The sequence below is a fragment of the Nycticebus coucang genome, chromosome 20 (assembly GCF_027406575.1).
Source record: "Nycticebus coucang isolate mNycCou1 chromosome 20, mNycCou1.pri, whole genome shotgun sequence".
NCBI classification, from domain to species: Eukaryota; Metazoa; Chordata; class Mammalia; order Primates; family Lorisidae; genus Nycticebus; species Nycticebus coucang.
Genome location: NC_069799.1, coordinates 34,307,301 through 34,328,382, shown reverse-complemented (window position 1 = coordinate 34,328,382; position 21,082 = coordinate 34,307,301). Strand labels below are relative to the sequence as shown.

General features: G+C 41.8%; 2 protein-coding genes and 1 non-coding gene across 6 annotated transcripts in view; 2 read left to right on the top strand and 1 right to left on the bottom strand.

Moving 5' to 3' along the window:
* LOC128572303 (zinc finger protein 91-like) overlaps positions 1–21,082 on the bottom strand; it is a 351,229-nt gene that overhangs the window by 48,275 nt on the left and 281,872 nt on the right. The window contains exon 1 of one of the 3 annotated variants that reach the window (XM_053572123.1): positions 826–979. The exons of 1 other annotated variant lie outside the window; for it this stretch is intronic. In XM_053572123.1, the coding sequence (XP_053428098.1) occupies positions 826–828 (3 nt within the window). In that variant the 5' untranslated portion in view covers positions 829–979. Of the gene's footprint in view, positions 1–550; positions 799–825; positions 980–21,082 lie in introns of those variants that run through there. One more of the 3 variants, XM_053572124.1, reaches the window with a different exon arrangement.
* The window catches only part of LOC128572305 (zinc finger protein 43-like), a 385,702-nt gene that overhangs the window by 211,164 nt on the left and 153,456 nt on the right, over positions 1–21,082 (top strand). The window lies entirely within an intron of this gene.
* LOC128573225 (small nucleolar RNA SNORA2/SNORA34 family) lies at positions 1,374–1,515 on the top strand. Its single transcript, XR_008376381.1, has one exon. It is a non-coding gene; the product is annotated as a small nucleolar RNA SNORA2/SNORA34 family (small nucleolar RNA).

The window sequence follows — 21,082 nt, the reverse complement described above, 5'->3', positions numbered from 1 at the left end:
TTACATAGACGAAACATTTAAAAAATTACTCTCGAGGAGGCACCTGTGGCTCGGTGAGTAGGGCGCCGGCCCCATATACCCCGTAGTGTTCTAACCCGACCCCGGCCAAACTGCAACAAGAAATAGCTGGGCGTTGTGGCAGGTGCCTGTAGTCCCAGCTCCTCCGGAGGCTGAGGCAAGAGAATCGCCTAATCCAAGAGCTGAAGGTTGCTGTGAGCAGTGATGCAACAGCGCTCTACCGAGGAGGAAAAAGTGAGACTCTTGTCCCATCAAAAAAGAAAAAAATTGTTCTCGGTATTCTCCGGAATTGCTGCCCTTTCCCATTATAAAGTCTTTTCACGAATCATCTCCCTGTCTCCGTGTTTAACTACGACAGGCAACAGAGCCTCTTTCTGTTCACCAACACCGTGAGCCACCGCGCCTGGCCCTAAGTTTACATTTAACAGGAGAATGGAGGGACTGGTGGGGTCCCAGGGACTACAGCCCCTCCCGTGAACAAGCCCCACACACCCAGCTGGGATTCTTCCTGAGGACCTTCCATTGTCATCACCTGGGAGGGACGCCGGGCGCTCCAGGCACAGCTGCTCAAATAGAGCTCTGGGCGGTGGTCTGATTAATGTTCCAGGAAAGGGCCGCAGCAACAGAGTCCCCGCTGCCAACCCCTCTCCGCCTTTTGCCTACAGGGGTCTGAGGGACAACGGTGCCAGTGGCAAACTTCACTCTGAAGACTGTAAAGCTGAAGTGAAATTACCCAGGCGGCCACAGTCACTTCCGGCTCCGACCTCGCCCCTCCCCCTCTCTGAACACCTAGTCTCCAGTACTCACCATTTCCCAGCTTCCGGGATAACCCGGTGTAGTCCCTACAGATCTCCGAGTACCTGCAGCTCACAGGTTGACACAGGCTATTGCAGAGTCATCTGGATCGACCGGGAGTTGCAAGAGTTGAAGAGGGGATCCCAGTTGAGCTCGGGATCTCCCAGCCGGCTCCTTCTTTCTGCCTGTGCATGTGATTGGACAGTTCATACTGAAGCATCCCTGATTGGATAGGGTCTCAGGCCCCACCTCTCTGTACTTGAGTGACAGCACTACCATCGAACAAGAGACTGAATGAGGCCAGAACGTTAACAGTTTCAATTCAATATAGCACTCTTTTTTTTTTTCTTTCGTTTTTTTTCATCAAGGGCAGGGCCCATGACTTTATTCACCTCGATATTCCAGGTCCACTGCTAGACATAGAGTACCTTGTTTCCCAAATTTCGACTGAAGGAATGAAAATCTCTTTACTGAGTGTTTAGTTTGTGCTAGACTTGGGCACCTCCTGTCCAAGTTAGAAGTTAGACTCTGCCTGGAAGGTGTTTTCAACAGACATCATGATGTCTATGTAAAAACATGCACAGCACAGTTTGCCGAAGCTGTTGGTTTCAAGCAGGAGCCTAAAGAATTATCTTTCTATGGTCTGTTGGCCATTTCAGACCTTTAGAAATGTAATGGTCAATTCATTAGAAAGAAGCAGTATTAGTCATTGGTGATAGATGTAGGCTAGTATGTATTTGTACTCTTAAAACTGGGGTTCCAGAATATTCATACAATATTATTATATTTATCTCAAGAAGATATGTAAGTTATTCATTAGAATTATAATGCTGTTAAATCTTAATTACAGCCTCCCAAAATTACTGTGGGTTTTTATCCAAAATGAAAAGATAATTCTAAAGTATTAAAAATAAAAAAAAACATGCACAGCAGGTGGTGCCCGTAGCTCAGTGGGTAGGGCGTCAGCCACATATGCTGAGGCTGGCTGGTTCCAACCCAGCATGAGCCAGCTAATATCAACAATGACAACTGCAACAAAAAAATAGCCGGGTGTAGTGGCTGGCGTGTATAGTCCCAGCTACTTGGGAGGCTGAAGCAATAGAATAGTTTAAGCTCAAGAGTTAAAGGTTGCTGTGAGCTGTGATACCACAGCACTCTACCAAGGGCGACACAGTGAGACTCTGTCTCAAAAAAAATGTAAAAAGCATGCACAGCAATAACTTAGTCACTTTATAGAATGAACGACACTTGGAGTTGCAAGCAAAGGCTATAGCAGTTCAGAGAAGGGTGAAATTATCTCTAGTCTCCAGTGAGGGGGGCGGCATTGCAGGAGTCTTCATGAAGAAGGTGGAATTTAAGCTCCCAATTCATAGTCACCACATAGGGATGTATGGCACATCTCCTGGATGGAGGGCTGAGGTACAACATGGGCTTTACCTGTAACAAACAAACTCTGCCTGAAGGATATATGTAGTTAGCCCTGAATATAAATTATATTCTTTCATTAATTTTAATTGCATGTACATACATAAGTCTTTAGATATACACACAATAAATAAATGTTTTGCACTCATGGAAACAACATATTAACAGTTATATTTCTTTTTGGTGAAAAGTCATATCCAAGGTGGACATAATTTTCATGTGCAATTTAAAGTAGTTTATTAGTTAGACTTAAAACTTCACCAAAAAAAAAAATCGTATGAGGTTTCAATTTTGTCCTGTTCTATGTCTCTGAGCTTGACTTTGTGACTGAGTGGGGATTTTCTCCTCAGTCTCCACCATACGGAGGGCATGTTTTGTTGATAACATATCAGGTGGCTGGTCTGGAAAGACCAGGTGTCCAAAACAGTAAGATTCTAGGCAGCACAAGGTGTGTACTAACCGTATCAAGCTCTGAGGAGTGAGTTTTTGTCATTCTCTATTCTAATATAAATCTATTTCTGAGAGCTTAATTTGGGAAATCTTGGAAATGGCCTCTTCTTTGAAAAGGCATTGGACCTTATAAAAAGGCAATGAAGTGAGTCGCTTTTAGAACAAATATACTGTTGTAGTTAAATGGCCAAAGATAGATTCCTTAACCTAGAAAAACTCCTTAATCTGAAGAAATTTTTAGAGAGCTCTCATCTTAAGCAATTGCCTTATTTATATTTATAAAAAGATCAAATTGAAAGAAAAACATCAGTGTTATGGCTAGCCTTAAAAACTCCCTTAAAAAAAAATGACAGGCAGAAATCTGAATTAGAGCAAAAGATAAAATCTATCTCCACCTTAAGCCCCCTTCCAATTTATACTCCTCTCTATCCTCAATTACCTGTCCCTGATTCCCCAGAAAATCTTATTTTCTTTTTTTTTTTTTTTTTTGTAGAGACAGAGTCTCACTTTACCGCCCTCGGTAGAGTGCCCTGACGTCACAGTACTCACAGCAACCTCCAGCTCTTAGGCTTCTGTGATTCTCCTGCCTCAGCCTCCCGAGCAGCTGGGACTACAGGCACCAGCCACAACGCCTGGCTATTTTTTGGTTGCAGTTCGTCTGGGGCTGGGTTTGAACCTGCCACCCTCGGTGTATGAGGCCAGCGCCCTACTCACTGAGCCAGAGGCACCCAGAAAATCTTTTAAACGATAAACTGTGCCCTGGCTCCCTCCCTGACATGAATGGCTGGCCCCTGTCCATATTCCTGTTTTTGCGTATCAATGGCCCCATTTGTATCCCATTAGTAACATGTTTGTAATTTGAGGGGAAAAAAAAAAAGAGAGAAACACACAGTGAAGCCCACCCTGTTGGAAACTTTGCTTTTAGCATTTGAAAAAAGGATACAAGAGACTACCTGGTAACTATGTCTCCAGAGAGATTGAGAAATTTGTGTGAACAGAAATAACTCAAATGCCTTGTTCAGGTGATTGTGGAATCCTTTAAGATAAAATTAATTTTAAACCTGTTATTAAAGTTCAAATGTTTGAAGATTATAAAATTTCCACCTCTATAATATTACTAAGTTTGCTAAATTCAACTATGAATTTATGTTCTTGATTTTAAGCCTCTGAATTCTGAGAGGCCTAACAGCATGTCCCTCCCACACTTAGGCCTGCAACTGCAAGAGTCCAGCCCACATAGTCACTTCTCTACTACAACTTCACCCTCTTGACTACTCTAAGAAAAATTAGATGTTCTAGTTTCCTACTTTCTGTCTTCAAAGTGAAGGGACCCCTTTAATTGACTCCAGTGGGCCCCCATAAGGCAGTAAAGAAAGTTAAAAATTAGAAATGGAAAACTGAGGTAATGAGCAACAGGAAGCTGGCTGCCTTCCTGGTGCTACTGTAATTGGCTGACCTAGTGTCCAGTTTAAAATTGTTCTGTTTCCCCCTTGCATAATTGTTCTGTTTTCTCTCTGGTGTAAATTGCTACGTAACTGCAAGTGCCATAAACTGCTTCTGTTTCTGTCAAAGTAGTTAACTTGCTCTCTTGCCAAACTGCATGTAGCCCCTGATTGTATAGATAATTTATCCTACATAAATGCTTCTCTTTTCATTGCCAGTACTGCTCCCTCCGTATCCACATAGAGGGGCAGTTGGTTGGCCAACCTAATAAAGACTCCTAAATTGGCATCAATTAATTGTCATCCTTGGTGGTCTTTTAATCTCACACTTTGTAACACCTTAAACTCTGCACCTGGTAAAGGAATTAAAACACAGGTTCTATCCTTTATGACTATCTTTAATGTCATGTGACCATGTGAAACTTTGGGAGACAAATGAAAAAATATCAGAAAAAAAGATTGTGCCATGGTTTTGTTACTGAAATGTCTTCAGTGAGTCCTTGATTTGGGGAATTTGAAAATTGAGCCCACGGACCACAGATCAAGAACAAAATAGAATTTTGTTGAACGGAAGGGCATGCAGGGAGAATGGAAAGTGCCAGAGCTACTGGCAGTGGGGAGGAAACCCAAATCAGAAGTCTCCAGCATGAGCCCTTTGTCTAGGGGTAAATAATTTGTTCCAAGAAATATTTTGATCAGGACTTGGTAAATGGAAAAGCGCATTTACAAGCTGAATGTTTTAACAAATGAATAAGTGCAGTCCCTTCTCTTGGGCAAGGTTATTAGATCTTTGCAGTTTTAATCTAGGGAGGGGATTAGGGTGTGTGCTCCCTACTCAGGATGAAGTCATCCAAAATGTTTGGGACTGTTGTAGTCATAACTTTGCTAGGGCTCAGAGAGTATGACCTGCAATGTTGTTTGTGCCTTGAGATAGAAGTCTAATTTCTGAGCTTACCTGAGCCTGAAAAATGGAGGTTCCCTTTCTAGCCCTAAGTAGAAAAATCCCATGTCAAACTTATATTCCATAAAATATCTCTCATTTGTAAAGCCTGTGGCTCAAGGGGTAGGGCGCCGGTCCCATGTGCCAGAGGTGGTGGGTTCAGACCCAGCCCTGGCCAAAAAAAAAAAAAAAAAAATGTAATAATTTACTTGTTTAGATGATTGGGGAAGGCGGTGCCTAAGGCTCAGTGAGTAGGGTACCAGCCCCATATACCAAGGGTGATGTGTTGAAATCCAGCCCCAGCCAAAATGCAACAACAACAACAAAAATAGGTGGGCAGGCTTGGTGCCTGTGGCTCAAGTGGCTAAAGCACCTGCCACATACACCTGAGCTGGCAGGTTCAAATCCAGCATGGGCCCATCAAACAACAATGACAGCTGCAACCAAAAAAATAGCCAGGCATTGTGGCAGGTGGCTTTATTCCCATCTACTTGGGAGGCAGAGGCAGGAGACTCTCTTGAGCCCAGGAGTTAGAAGTTGCTGTGAACTGTGATGCCACAGCACTCTACCCAGAGCAACAGCTTGAGGCTCTGTCTCAAAAAAAAAAAATAGTTGGGCATTGTGGTGGGTGCCTGTAATCCCAGCTACTTGGGAGGCTGAGGCAAGAGAATCACCTAAGCCCAGGAGTTGGAGTTTGCAGTGAGCTGTGAGGCCATGGTGCTATCCTAAGAGTGATAAAGTGAGATTCTGTCCCTAAAAAATAAACAAATGAATAAATAAATAAATAATCAGGGAAATGAAGTCTTTGTTGAAGAATAAGATTCTTGCCTTTTAAACCTTCTAATTATCACTTTTGCCAAGTAAATAATCAATTTCATAGTAAACTATAATCCTGTTTTATAAAAAGTTGATTTTTGAGAGTAAGAGAAATTATACAGAAAGAAAAATGGCATTGTATAAGAAAAGGACATTGTGTGGTAAATTTTATCCTGAAACAAAATAATTAATGACAAAAAAGTAAAAGGCAGAACAAAAGTTAAAGAAAGTTTAAAATATTTATAGATTGTGCGGGTTAAATAAAGCTCATAAAAAGAAATTTGTGAAGGAATTTTCCTGTGATCCAGTTAACTATTTATTTCCCACAAAATCCTTTTAGCTTGTAGTCTTAAGCTTTTAATATTTGACAAATCTTCAAAATCAAAACTCTAACTTTATTTCTTTTTAAAATATAAAGACCACTAAAAGTCTGAAAAAGACAAATTAGGTTTAGCTGGTTTATTAAAAATGTATAGGAAACATTGTCAAATATGAAATGGTGATTAATTTTATGTGAGTTAGTTATATGTACATTCCAATATTATAACATATTGATCTAATAATTTAATTCATCTCAAAAAGTGTTTTTTATTTGCAACTAAGTAAATCCAAAGTTTGTCTTTCAAAAGAAATATTAGAAGAGACTGATGAATTCTCTCAAATTCAAATTTCTGATGTTTTTGAAAATTAAATAACTTGGGACTAAAACCAAATTTCTAGAACTTTAATTAAAAAGTTAACATGGGGAGGTGCCTGTGGCTCAGTGAGTAGGGTGCCAGCCCCATATACTGAGGGTGGCAGGATCCAGCCCAGCCCCTGCCAAACTGTCACAAAAACAACAACAACAACAACAAAAATAGCCAGGCGTTGTGGCAGGTACCTGTAGTCCCAGCTACTCGGGAGGCTGACAAAGAGAATTGCCTAAGCTCAAGAGCTGGAGGTTGCTGTGAGCTCTGACATTATGGCACTCTACTGAGGGTGACAAAGTGAGACTCTGTCTCTCAAAAATAAAAAAAAAAGGTAACATGTCTATAAGTATTGCTAAACTAACTTCAAGCAAAAATCAATTATGAGGAACTACGCTAGTTTGTTAGGACTTTTTTAGTACTGATTCTTTCTCTGTTTTGTTTTCCAGAAGTCAAGAAAACCATTTTCTGGCTTTTAAGTTATTTATAGCTTTTCAAGCAATGTACTTATGGGCAGAATTTGAAACATTTTTTTTTTCTCTTTCCTTGATTTCTCTGAAATCTAAAAGCCATTTGTAAGTATTCTTTTTTTCCAGACAGAGCCTCAAGCCATCGCCCTGGGTAGAATGCTGTGGTATCACAGGTCACAGCAACCTCCAACTCCTGCGCTCAAGCATTCTCCTGCCTCTGCCTCCCAAGTAGCTGGGACCACAAGTGCTCACCACAATGATCGACTGTTTTTTTTATTGCAGCAGTCCATATTGTTTGGTGGGCCCGGGCTGGATTCAAACCCACCAGCTCAGGTGTATGTGGCTAGCTCCTTAGCTGCTTGAGCCATAGGCGCTGACCCTGTAAGTATTTGTAACTTCTGACAAGAAAGTTAATTGCACACGTTCAATAAGAATCTGTTTTATTCTATAGGACATGATGAAGGCACTGATTATTTTATTAAGGCTTTGACTAAAATAGCATTTCCAGAGGTGTCCACACTGCGTAAAGGAATTAAGGGTGATTTTGTAAGGCCAGTAAAAAAGCCCTTTGAGCGGCACCTATGGCTCAGTGAGTAGGGCGCCGGCCCCATATACCGAGGGTGGCAGGTTCGAACCCGCCCTGGCTAAACTGCAACAAAATAATAGCTTAGCATTGTGGCAGGCACATGTAGTCCCAGGTACTCAGGAGGCTGAGGCAAAAGAATCGCCTAAGCCCAAGAGCCGGAGGTTACTGTGAGCTGTCATGCCATAGCACTCTACCAAGGGTGACACACTGACACTGTCTCTAAAAAAGAAAAAAAACAAGAAGAAGGAGCACCTGTGGCTCACTGAGTAGAGTGCCAGCCCCATATGCTAGAGGTGGCAGGTTCAAACCTGGCTCAAGCCAAAAACCGCAAAAAAAAAAATCCTTAGAAATAACTGGCCACATACCCATCAATAACATTTCCTTATCTGTAGTAAGTAACAAAGGTCAGTTTCTGACAGGTCTGGGAATCAAAATTTGCTTGGGGACCTCAAAAAAAAAGAGGCATTTACCTAATGCGTATAGGTATCTAATGACACGAATGAAACCTGGACTTATGAAAGGATTTTAAGTCTAACCTAAGAATTCCTCATAAAAGGTTATAAGGGAAAAAATCCTAGATGGCTAATAATTATTCTTTCTTTTTTTTTTTTTTTTGAGACAGAGCCTCAAGCTGTCACCCTGGATAGAGTATTGTGTCATCACAGCTCACAGCAACCTCCAACTCCTGGGCTCAAGTGATTCTCCTGCCTCCACCTCCCAAGTAGCTGGGACTATAGGTGCCCATCACAACTCCTGGCCATTTTTGGTTGCAGCTTTCATTGTTGTTTGGCGGGCTGGGCTACATTCGAACCTGCCAGCTCAGGTGTATGTGACTGGTGCCTTTGCAGCTTGAGAAACAGGTGCCGAGCCAGCTAATAATTATTCTTACTGCACTTTATTCAAATAATCAAACCTAGTATACTGACGGTACAACTTATTTTGGCGACTAAGTTAGTTCTGCTATAATTTGTCTTTAGTAAAAAGAAAAATTAGAGAGAGAAATGATTCAAGAAGAGAAAAAGACTGTGACTCACCTGTATTAAATCCCAGCCTTGTCTGTGAAGTCAACTCATAAAATGAAACATAATTATTTTACTAAATTTATCTATTAAATAGAATTAAGAGGCTAATCAAAAAAATGTAAAATTATATACAGTAGTTATATTTTCTTTGAAGACTTTAGGCTTAACAAAACGGCCTGTTGGCCACACTGGAAAATTTGTGCAATATTACCATTATCTACTATGTCTATATAGATACTTTGGAAGAAATTGGAACCTAGATAAGAATTTCCCAATAAATACTGTGCCTCATAAGTGACAACACACCCAAATGATGTTCAGAAATGTTCACTTAAATAGTCCAGAACTTTAGATCAGTTCTGTAGAGACTCTTTTTCTGTTTTTTCTGTAGAGACTCTTAAAACTATACATTATCTTAAAAACTGTGCTAAGTTTGTGCTAACGTTCTCATTGTGTAAACCTTAGCCTCAAAAACCAGAACTTGTGAATGTTTATAAGTAACTGTGAAATGGTTTCGTTCTGTTATGCTGAACCCAACCTTGACTTCATCCCTATCAGTATAAGGGAGCCAGAAAGCTACAAACATATGCAAGGTGGCTAACATCATGCAAAAGCCAGAAGAAAGCCCTGACAATTTCTGTAAAAGACTGTATGAAACTTACAGACTACCAAACCATTGTATAAAGTTACTAAGAGGGTAGAGACTAAACAGACAGAAGCTCTGGGAGGAGAAACAAAGAAGATCTCCACTTGAGTAATTAACTATGTTCTGTTTAGTCTTTTATGTCTGTACATCCTTACTCTTCGAAGAATCAAATCTAGGTCAAAGATTAGAACCACTTCCCCTCAAACCCAGAACAACTATACCATCCTCCAGACCACACCCACAACATTGAAAATGAAAGAAACCCTAGCCTAGCTCCATCACAACAGACTAAGGAGAAATGAGAAAAGCACAAATAGGTCCAGCCAACTCCTGCAAGATAACTTTTGGGGTAATCAACATGCCCTGCTTCAGCTTTAGCTGGCTGATCAATGCACGCCTGAAGCCTGAGTAAATTCCTCTTGGAACTCGTCTTAATTAAAACTATGAACTTTGGATAAGGAAAAAAATCTCATCTGTGCACCCACACCACTAAGATAGAACTCTTTTACTAACCTATTCCCAGAAAAGGGAGACAGATTTAATAGGGTATAAGAAAATATACTTGAATGTATTCCTTTCTTTTCTTTTTTTTTAGAAACAGCATCTCACTTTGTCACCCTCGGTAGAGTGCGGTGACATCACAGCTCACAGCAACCTTCAGCTCTTGGGCTTAGGTGATTCTCTTGCCTCAGCCTCTGGAGTAGCTGGGACTACAGGCACTGGCCACAATGGCTGGCTATTTTTTTTGTTTTTGCATGTTGGCTGGGTCCGGGTTTGAGCCCACCACCCTCAGTATATGGAGCCAGCTCCCTACTCACTGATCCACAGGTGCCTCCCAAAACCTGTTCTTTTCTACTTATTTATTCTCATCCTAACTTATATTATTAAATGTTTTTCAGCCATATTATTCTACATCACTAATCCACTATCTTTACAGTTACCAACTCAGCTCTTAATGTATGAAACGTCCAAGGAAGTTCTAGGTGAGGGGAATGAAGGAGCTAGGAAAATTCCACCCCAAAATATAATTCCTTGTTATAAAGATTATTTGGAATTAAAAGTGATTCATAATCAGGAAACTCTGGACAAAGACTTTCCTCTATCTACCTAAAATCTTAAAGGACTGCTAGACTCCTTATCACATGCTAACGGACCTGACCATAAGGTCATTTGAAGCACAATACCTATCTCTCAGGTTAGTTTACTAATCATTTCCCTCCATCTACCCATCCACCCTTAGCCACAACTTGCTCCACACGGATACTTTCCATTTTCTCTTCCCCCTCCCTTCTAAAAGGCAACTTTAAAGCCACTGACTATCACTGAATCTTTGGGAAATTATCCTTGTGGTTCCCCTGATGCACATAGTATTTGGAAATAAACCTTTCTCTTATTAATCTACCATAAATGTGAGTTGATCTTTTCAGCGAACCAATCTGGGGGATAAGGGCAGGTTTCCCTGAGACTTCTCTTCAACGGCATGATGGCACAGTGGTCAATCAAGGTTGTTTCTCCTAGGGGAGCTCTTCCTGGGATAGTTGGGCCACAGTGAGTTCAGCCACCAAAATGGGAGTGATGTATGAATATCCTTTTTTGTGTGTCTGTGGTTGTCTTTCAGCACAGCCTTCTTGGCCTTCAATGCCATTACTTTGGATTTGGCTTCCCACTCCTTCCTTCTTTACATTCGGCACCATCTTGTGAAAACCAACTATTATTTTAAAGTTTGGGATTTTTAAAAATTTTCCTGAACTCTGGTCTTTTGAGGGGCAGCCTGAACTTTGAAAGGGGAGCCAGTCCTCTAATTCAGCCTGTCCAGCAGAAATAAAATGAGAGCCACGTGTGTCACTTCAAATTTTCTAGTAGTGACATAAAAGAAAAGATTTTTAAAAAATCTTTAACAGTTAAATTGACTGTTATATTTATTTAACCTAATATATCCAAAGATATTATTGTTTTCATAACTGATGAATAAAAAGATACTAATGAATTACTTTGTTTATGCATCTTTAAAATTTATTCCATGTGTTAAGTGTAGAGCACAGCTCTATTCAGAACAGCAAGTAGGCAATGGCTGTCACATTGAAGTGCAGTTCTGTGGCTCTGAATCTAACCTCAGGGATGTGACTGGCCTGAAACATGCTCTTTTGTTGTTGGAAGTAAGGGAACATTCTACTCCATATCATCATCTTTCCTTAGGTTGAAGGGTGGGGGAGACAGTGCCCGAAGAGTAAGTAGGGGGCTGCGAGCAGGGGGCTGCGCGCAAGAAGTGTCTACTGGTAGACACACGCTTCACCCTCTCCTAGTGGATGCCTATCTATCTTCCAGAAGTCATTTACTGAACAAAACATTAGGGGGATCCCAAGAGGAATCCTTAATATTTCAATCACATAACTCTCCAAATACACTACAAAGCACGGGATATACACATAACACATGTGATTATCATGTGGACAGAGCAGATTGAATGTAATATCTTGGCTTCTGAGACGTACCAGAAGTCAGAGAAGTACATCCACAAACTCCAGGGATTAGTGAACCCCAGTAATTATCCAAACTGCTAGGCCATGAGACTCCAAACACAGCACAAACACAGACTCCTGCTGTGCATGGTACCAAGCTGCAGACACTTGGGGGCTGAGCTGGGTAACCAGAGCTGTGGAGCCAGGAGAAGTGCGAGGTAAATGCTGGGCTGGCCCTGCACCTGGGAAGGACTCAGCTCCTGGGTGTGGGCCTGGCAGATCACAGGGCTCCTTCCACTTGTAATATCTTCCAGATGTTAACTCACACATTGTTAGGAAAATATAATAGTGTCATGAAGGTAAGAATGACATCTCTTGGTACTGCCGACAGAGACAATCTTGTACAAATATTTTTAGTAACTTCATTATCCAACTCGGTGGAACATTTGGCTGCTATCTTTTCTTTATTTTTATTTATTTATTTATTTTTGAGATAGAGTCACATTTTGTTGCCCTCAGTACAGTACCGTTGCTTCACAGCTCACAGCAACCTCCAACTTCTGGGCTTAGGTGATTCTCTTGCCTCAGCCTCCTGATTAGCTGGGACTACACACGCATGCTACAATTCCCGGCTATTTATTTGTTGCAGTTTGGCTGGGCTGGGTTTGAACCCACCACCCTGGATATATGAGGCCAGCACCCTACCCACTGAGCCACTGGTGGCTCCCCTCACCCAGCTATTTTTGTTTAGCAAGCTGGGGCCAAGTTTGAACCCACCAGCACTGGTACATGAGGCTGGCACCCTATCCACTGAGCTTCGAGTTACCAGCTGAGTTCAATAGTTATGTTAAAATACTTTTTCCATTATTTAAGCATTATGATAGACACGAACACATTTGCACAATAGAGAAATATTTATATAATAAAACCCATCACAAGTACTACCAATCAAGATGATTCCAAAATTTTTATTATCTATCCTATACTTGGAAACACAAACTTCAGTCACCTCATCACATGTTATAAAACAAATATAACAGATCATGTTATTTAGTTTGTAGGTATTATACTAATTACATCTAATAATTTCAAAAATTCTTATGGAAAACACTGTTATCATACCTAACAGAAATAAATAATTTCTTTTTTTTTGAGAGAGACTTACTTTGTCACCCTGAGTAGAGTATTGTGGTGTCATTGCTCACAGCAACCTCAAATTCTTGGTCTCAAGGTGTCCTCCTATCTCAGCCTCCCTAGTAGCTATGACAAAAAGTGTGTACCAGTATGCACGAGAAATATTTTTATTTTTACTAGAGACTGGGTCTCCCTCTTTGGCTGGCCTCAAAATTCTAAACTCATGCAATTCATCACCTTTAGCCTCTCAGAATTCTTGGATTATAGGCATAAGCCACTGTGGACAGTGTACATAATTTCTTTATGTGAAATAAAAATATTTTTCTTAATTTTTGTGACTGAAATTTTAGATTTCTACAACAACCGTAGAATTTACATGATCCATCAATTGCATTACATAAAAACAATATTTAGCATAAAAATGTCAAGTGAGAAAATTGTAGATATTTATTACAGGTAAAAGTTCATGGACCACAATTGTTTGTAAAAAATACCATAGGAGGCTCGGCACCTGTAGCTCAGTGGCTAGGGCACCGGCCACATTCATCAGGGCTGGCAGGTTCAAACATGGCCCGGGCCTGCCACACAACAATGACATCTGCAACAAAAAAATACCCGGATGTTGTGGCAGGCACCTGTAGACCCAGCTACTTAGGAGGCTGAGGTAAGAGATTCGCTTACGCCCAAGTGTTTGAGGTTCTTGTCAGCTGTGACACCAGGGCACTCTCCCGAGGGCAACGTAGTAAGACTCTGTCTCAAAAAAAAAATAAAAATAAAAATATCATAGGAATACACAGATACTCCAAAGCACTTTATTCTGAAAACCAGAAGATAGAGAAAAATATATAGAATTAAAAATAATGCATATAAAAAGGCAATAATAATTTTGCTCAGTTTTCAAAGGAAGACTAGGAGAATACGATCTCCAGCTAAAATTTTAGCTCTACTAGACAGACAATTGATTAAAAATATAAAAAGGAGCTCTCCCTTATGAAGCGACATCCCTTCAGAGAGAAAATCTTCAAATTTTAAAATGTTAGGAGGAAGCCGAGTATGATATTTTGGGAATTGATGGCCAGTGTCTCCTGACTGTATAACAAAGAACACTTAGGTTGATAAAAGCAGAAGACAACACCTAATAGAGGACATAGAAATAAACAAAACATTTGAAGAAGGCTGTCTTTTCATATAAATCAGAACTCATTAAATAAAGTGCAAATAATATTTCTTCATGGGTTTTTGTTTTTGTTGAGATAGAGTCTAACGCTGTAGCTCTGGGGTTGAGTGCTATGGCATTACTATAGCTCAGAGCAACCTCAAATTTTTTGACTCAAGTGATCCTCCTGATTGAACTTTTTTTTTTTTTCTTTGTCTTTCTTTTTTTTTTGTGTGTAGGGAGAGTCTCACTGTGTCACCTTCGGTAGAGTGTTATAGCATCACAGCTCACAGCAACCTCAAATTCTTGGGCTGAAGTGATTCACTTGCTTTAGCCTACCAAGTAGCTAGGACTTCAGGCATCCATTACAATGCCCAGCTATTTTTTGTTGCAGTTGTCATTGCTGGTTAGCTGGCCCGGGCTATGTTCAAACCCGCCAACATAGGTGTAAGTGGCTGGCGCCATAAGCACTGTGCTACTGGCATGGAGCCCCTGACTCAACTTTTTTTGTAACTGGGAATACAAGTGTCCACCACAATGCCTGGCTACCTTTCTTCTTCTTTTTTTCTTTTCTTTTCTTTTTTCTTTTTTTTTTTTTTGAGACAGAGTCTCTCTGTACCCCTGGTAGACTGCCACGGATTAATAGCTCAGAGGAACCTCAAGTTCCTGGGCTCAGGCAATTCTCTTGATTTGTTTGTCTCAGCCTCCCAAGCAGCTGGGACTACAGTTGCCAGTGACAAGGCCTGGACATTTATTTATGAACACAGCCTGTGCTAGTGTATCACTCATCTTGTCTTTCTCTGGACAATCAGGTAGGGTAAAGCTCTGCAGTGATCTCATGGATGCAAGGAGGTTCTCATGTTCTGGAGAAGAAACTCAAAAGAATTGCATCAGTGGAAAGAAAGTTATGAACTTCTGCTCAGCAATTTGTCCTGAGAGTTCCGCCCCTTCTCTCCTTTCTCTGAGGCTGTAGTTGTTGGGATACCAGAGCGGAGATAGCACTCACTGTTTCAGTTCTCTCAAGTCAAGGCCACTTAGCTGCCTGCTTCAGTTAAAACATGAACATTGAAAACTCCTTTGGAATATGAGGCTATGAAGACACTTGACAAGTATAAAAATTTTAGTTATAAAGCTGGTTACACTAACAACAAATACTTCATGATGTACAGAACTTGGGACCACTTCTAACTATTACCACTGGGTCCTCCCTGGTCTGGGCCACCATATTTGCCACAGTGATGCCTACAGCAGCCTCCTGGATAAGCTTCTACTGATTTGTTTTTCTAAATTTACTTTATTCACTACTTATTTATGCCATCACCCCAATTTTAAACAAGATGTTTGACCAAGTGTAGTGACTTGCACTTTTAATTCTAGCATTCCGGGAGGCTAATATGGGCATATTACTTGAAAACAGCCTGAGTAAAAGGGAGAGATTATCTCTACTAAAAAAATAAGAAAATTAGCTAGAGTCTCGGCATGGTGGCTCATGCCTGTAATCCCAGAACTCAGGGGGTCCAAGGCAGGTGTATTGCCTGAGCTCAAAAGTTGGAGACAAGGTTGAGCAAGAGTGAGACCCTGTATCTAAAAATGTCCAGGGTGAAACCTCCACCTCCTGGGCTCAGGCAATTCTCTTGCCTAAGCCTCCCAAGTAGCTGGGCCTACAGGTGCCCACCCCAACACCTGGCTATTTTCTTATTGCACTTTGGCTGTGGCCATGTTTGAACCTACCACCCTCAGTATATGTGGCCGGAGCCCTACCCCCCTGAGCCACAGGTGCCGCTCAATTTTTTTTTGAGATAGTATCAAGCTGTTGCCCTGGGTAAAGTGTCATGATATAACAGCTCACAGCAACCTCTAGCTCTTGGGTTTAAGTGATTCACATGCTACCTGTAGAAGACTAAAACTGGACCCACACCTTTCACCATTAACTAAGATAGACTCTCACTGGATTAAAGATTTAAACTTAAGACATAAAATTATAAAAATACTAGAAGACAGTGCAGGGAAAACCCTTGAATAAATCAGTCTTGGTGAGTATTTTATGAGGAGGACCCCCCGGGCATTTGTAGCAGCTTCAAAAATATACTACTGGGACCTGATCAAACTAAAAAGCTTCTGCACAGCCAAGAACACAGTAAGTAAAGCATGCAGACAGCCCTCAGAATGAGAGAAGATATTTGCAGGTTATGTCTCCGACAAAGGTTTAATAACCTGAGGTGGGCGGAGGGAGGGCAATTGATGGGATAACACCTGCAGTGCATATTACAAGGGTATATGTGAAACTAAGTAAATGTAGAATATAAATGTCTTAACACAATAACTAAGAAAATGCCAGGAAGGCTATGTTAACCAGTGTGATGAAAATGTGTCAAACGGTCTATAAAACCAGTGTATGGTGCCCCATGATCACATTAATGCACACAGCTATGATTTAATAAAAAAAAAGAATGGCTGTCTTGCACACCTCAAGCAATCCACCTACCTTGGCCTCTCATAATGCTAAAATTAAAGGCATGGATAAGCATTTCTTGCGAGCAATTCTGTCACCATCTCAGTTGGCCAGAGTTCTCTGGGCCCTGCATTATCCACAGAGAATTACAAGGCCATATCTCAGTGGCAGGAGGCATCCCTTATCCAATGTGCTACCCCTTCTTATTCCCAATTCCTGGGTTTCATATTTCCCTGTGGCTGGATATCACTTTGTAGCCTTTGTATCACCAAGTCATCTTGCAGAATGACCTGCCTGTCTCCCCTGATTTTTGCCACAGTGAAAGAGCTGCACATTCATTTAGCCTCTGAGGAGTCTGGGTTCTCTTCCTTAATTTTGTAAGGGAGTCTGTGAAGAGGTTTAACACAGCCTGTTCACTCCCTGATGAGTGGGGTTTAACCATATTTCACTTAAAAACAAGAGCAGAGCAAGACGAAAGGTTTTAAAAAGAACACCAGTGATGCAGTAGGTGAAAAATCAAGTGCAAACACCTCATTCGATTGAGAAAGTCAAAATCAAACAGGTCAGCAAGGAGGGAATGAAGTTCCCAGATTGTCTCACACCCAGAAATAGGCCTGTATTTCCAGAGTCCACACTGAGAAGAGAGAAATAGTGCTGTTAAGTGTCTCAGTAGTTTAACATATATGTTCTGTCATCTCACCTTAGCAATAGAAAGTCAAGAGGTGTAACTAGTGAATACAAGATACAGAGGAATTAGTGAAAATGTCAGGCATTCAAGGAAAAGAGGTTGGTGTTGTAAAAGATGAAAGATAAAGATAATTTTACATACATACATACATATATATATGGAAATATATATATTTCCTTACTTCAGTTTTAAAGCAGTAACTGATGACTTTGTGTGATGATAACAGTTTAATAAACTTAATCCCAAAATCCATAACAAGTACTATTTCAGATAGGCAGGAAATAATACAGAGAGGTAGCTTTAATTAAACTCTATACTGGCAGATTGATGCTGAGTATTTGATATAATTTGTTTATCAACAGGAACATAAACTCAAGAAGTCTGAAGAGGTTTTAAACAAAATCTCATAACTGAGGAAAAAGCATTTTTTTGTTTTAACTAGATATTTCTTTCTCATTTTGGCCAACTTGTTCACATACTAAATTTTTTCCAAATTCACCTTCATGAATCTTATGACTTACATAGATCACCTTTGACATGCTGAAGCCCTCTGTTTATCCCAATATTTCTTTCTTAAATCATGACTTTTTTTTTAGACAGAGTCTCAAGCTGTTGCCCTGGGTATAGTGACATGGCATCACAGCTAACAGCAATCTGGAACTCTTGGGTTTAAGCAATTCTCTTGCCTCAGCCTCCCAAGTAGCTGGGATTACAGGCACCCGCCACAATACCCGGCTATTTTTGGGTTGTGGTTGTAATAGTTGTATGGCGGGCCCGGGCTGGATTCGAACCCACCAGCTCTTGTGTTTGTGGGTGGCACCTTTAGCCGCTGAGCTACAGGCACTGATCCAATCATGACTTATTTTATGATAAAAGTTGTTTTCTTTTTTTCCCCCCACTGACCTCTGAACTCTTTATTGGTATAAAGGCATGATGCTCTACTGCTACAGTGTCTCAGAACTTTGGTGTTATTGGTCTCAGACACCAACTTTGTGGTCCACTATCCTGCAGGTGGTGGTCTTTTGGATGCTTTGCATGGAGATGCTGCTGTCCAGGGCATCACCAAAGTTGAAGTTCTCCCAATTTTCCAGCAAGCAGCGGTAGGTGGCAATCTCTGCCTCTAGCTTGACCTTGATGTTCAGCAGTGCCTCATACTCCTGGGCCTGGTGCTGCCCCTCTGCCGGGATCTGTGCCAGCTTTGACTCCAAATGCAGCAGGACCCCATTGATTTGCTCCATCTGCATGGCATAGAGGGCCTCCACCACCCTGAGGCTGTCCTGCAACCTGGACTTCAATTTTCTCATGGAGTTCAGTTGGGTCGCCAAGGACTGGACAGAATTCATCAGCTCTGTGAGCATCGTTTTAGCAGCTCTGTCTTCTGCAAACTGTGAGGTGACCACTGAGGTGCTCTCCTCAATCTGCTGGGACCAGGTCTTCACCAGCTCTTCTTGGTTCTTCGTAGCCAGCTCGTCATACTGGGCCCACATGTCTACCATGATCTTGCTCAGGTCCTGGGATTTGGGAGCTTCTACCTCCACAGTCAACCCAGAGGTGGAAATCTGTGCTTGTAGGACTTTTACTTCCTCCTCGTGGTTCTTCTTCATGAAGAGCAGCTCCTCCTTGAGAGCCTCAATCTCTGACTCCAGCCACAGTCGAGTGACATTGGTGTCATCAATGACCTGGAGGAGTCCATGGATGTTGCTCTTTACAGATTGGTGCATGGCCAGCTCTGTCTCACACTTGACTCTGAAGTCGTCAGCAGCAGGACGAGTATTGTCAATCTGCAGAATGATGTGGGCATTGTGCACAGAATTTGCAAAGATCTGAGCCCTCTGGAGCTCAATGACCTTGAAGTAATGCGCCCAGTCACTGACCTGGGGCCCCTTCTTCTCCAGGTGTTCCCGGATTTTGCTCTCTAGCCTCTGATTATCGGTCCCCAGGTTCATCACTCTGTCCAGGTAGGAGGCCAGGCAGTCGTTCAGTTCTTGCATGGTCTCCTTTTCGGTATTCATGCCCTCTATTCCTGCCAGAAGGAGGGCCATCCCCGTGGCCAGGCCCCCGGACCAACAGCTGCCCTGAAAGCTGGTGGAGTGGGACACGGATATCCAGGAGCCAGAGCCTCCCTGGTTCCGGCATAGATGCTGGCTGCACTGCTGGTGGGCCCAACACTGTAGCTGGCTACCTGGACTGAGCCCAGGGACCGGTAATTGCTGGAGAAGGTGGTAGAAGAAGTAGTGAAGGACATAATATCTGAAGAGGAGAGGACAAAACTCTGGCGAAATGAGGGACAAAAGTTCTTACCTTGGGTTTTGTCCTATACAAATTTATTCTCTTTCCTTTTAATGTTCCTTACCATACGTATTTCTTCATATTCACGAGTTTCTTCACATCTCTCTCCTACATACTGGTTCCTTCTTGATTTCCCCCACCCCTGCCTAAATCTCTATTGTGAAATAATATTCCATTCAAGTTAAGTCTTTTTATTTTCTAAAGGCCTGTGAGCTGGACAGTGGTTCACACCTGTAATGCCAGCAATTTTGAAGGCTGAGGAAGGTGGATTGCTTGAGCTCAGGAAGTCAAGACAAGCCTGAGCATGCAGGAGATCCCATCTGTAAAAACAGTTGGACATTGTGGCAAATGCCTATAGTCCAAGGTACTCAGGAGGCTGAGGCAAGAGAATCGCTCAAGTCCAAAAGTTTGAGGTTGCTGTGAGGTATGACACTAGAGCACTCAACCCAAGGGCAATTGCGTGACTCTGTCACTAAGAAATAAATGAAGGCCTGAGAATGAAAGGCTATGTTTTTAAAGGATTCAGGACCCAAAACAAACCATAAGACTTCATCCAAACATTGAGCTGAGGAAGTCGAAAATCACTAAAAGGAATAAGCAAAGACACAATGTCCCACTCAGCAGAGGGATATTGGAGTACATGTGGGTTTGTATTTTAACTTCAATTCTCATTTTTTTTTTTTGAAACAGAGTCTCACTATGCCACACTTGGTAGAGTGCTGTAGTGTCACAGTTCACAGCAACCTCAAACTCTTGGACTCAAGCAATCCTCTTGCCTCAGCCCTCAAGTAGCTGGGACCACAGGTGCCCGCCACAATGCCAGGCTGCTTTTTTTTATTGCAGTTTTTATTGTTGTTTAGCTGGCCTGGGCTGGGTTCGAACCCTTCCAGCTTCAGAGCATGTGGCCAGTGCCATAAGCACTGTGCTACAGGCACCCAGCCTAACTTCCATTCTTAAAACACACAATAGGAGAGGGAAACAGAGGCTCTGAAAATCTAGGGAGAGCAGAGGAGTCACTTTGTTGTTTTGAATATCAGTTTGTTTACTATGACAGAGAGAGACAGCTCCCAGAATCAGAAAGTAGAGCTTGTTCTGAAGCTGAAGTGTGTCCATCAGCCTGAAGTTGTTTCATAGCATCAGTGCTGGTTCAGGGATTTCACAGGGTCTGGAAGGTGAGTATGATCCCCTGTCTCAAGGAGGGGACAAGGACACTCTTGGGGAATCTCTTTAGTAGTGAGAGCATCATTCCAGCAGAGGCCAATTCCTCAGGCATTTCTTACTTCAGAGACCCACACTCATAGTGACGGCAGATCTCAGGCCTGGTGTCTTCTTGTCTAAGCCTCTAGAGTAACTCTGAACCTGACAACCTTCTTCCATAGTGGTACCAACCATTTGAGAAGCTGCCTTCTGCTCTTGGGGCCGGCTGCTGACCTGGCTTTCTCTCATTGTCTCTTCATCCCCAATCTGGTTATATAGACCTTAAAGTTCAGGGTTAACATTCTGCTTCTGGATCCTGATGCTCCCTTTTAAGCTTTTGGATATCAGGGCCAACTGGGGGATAAAGTGCATTGTGGAGGTGAAGAAAAGAGAAAAAGGAGATGGAGCAGG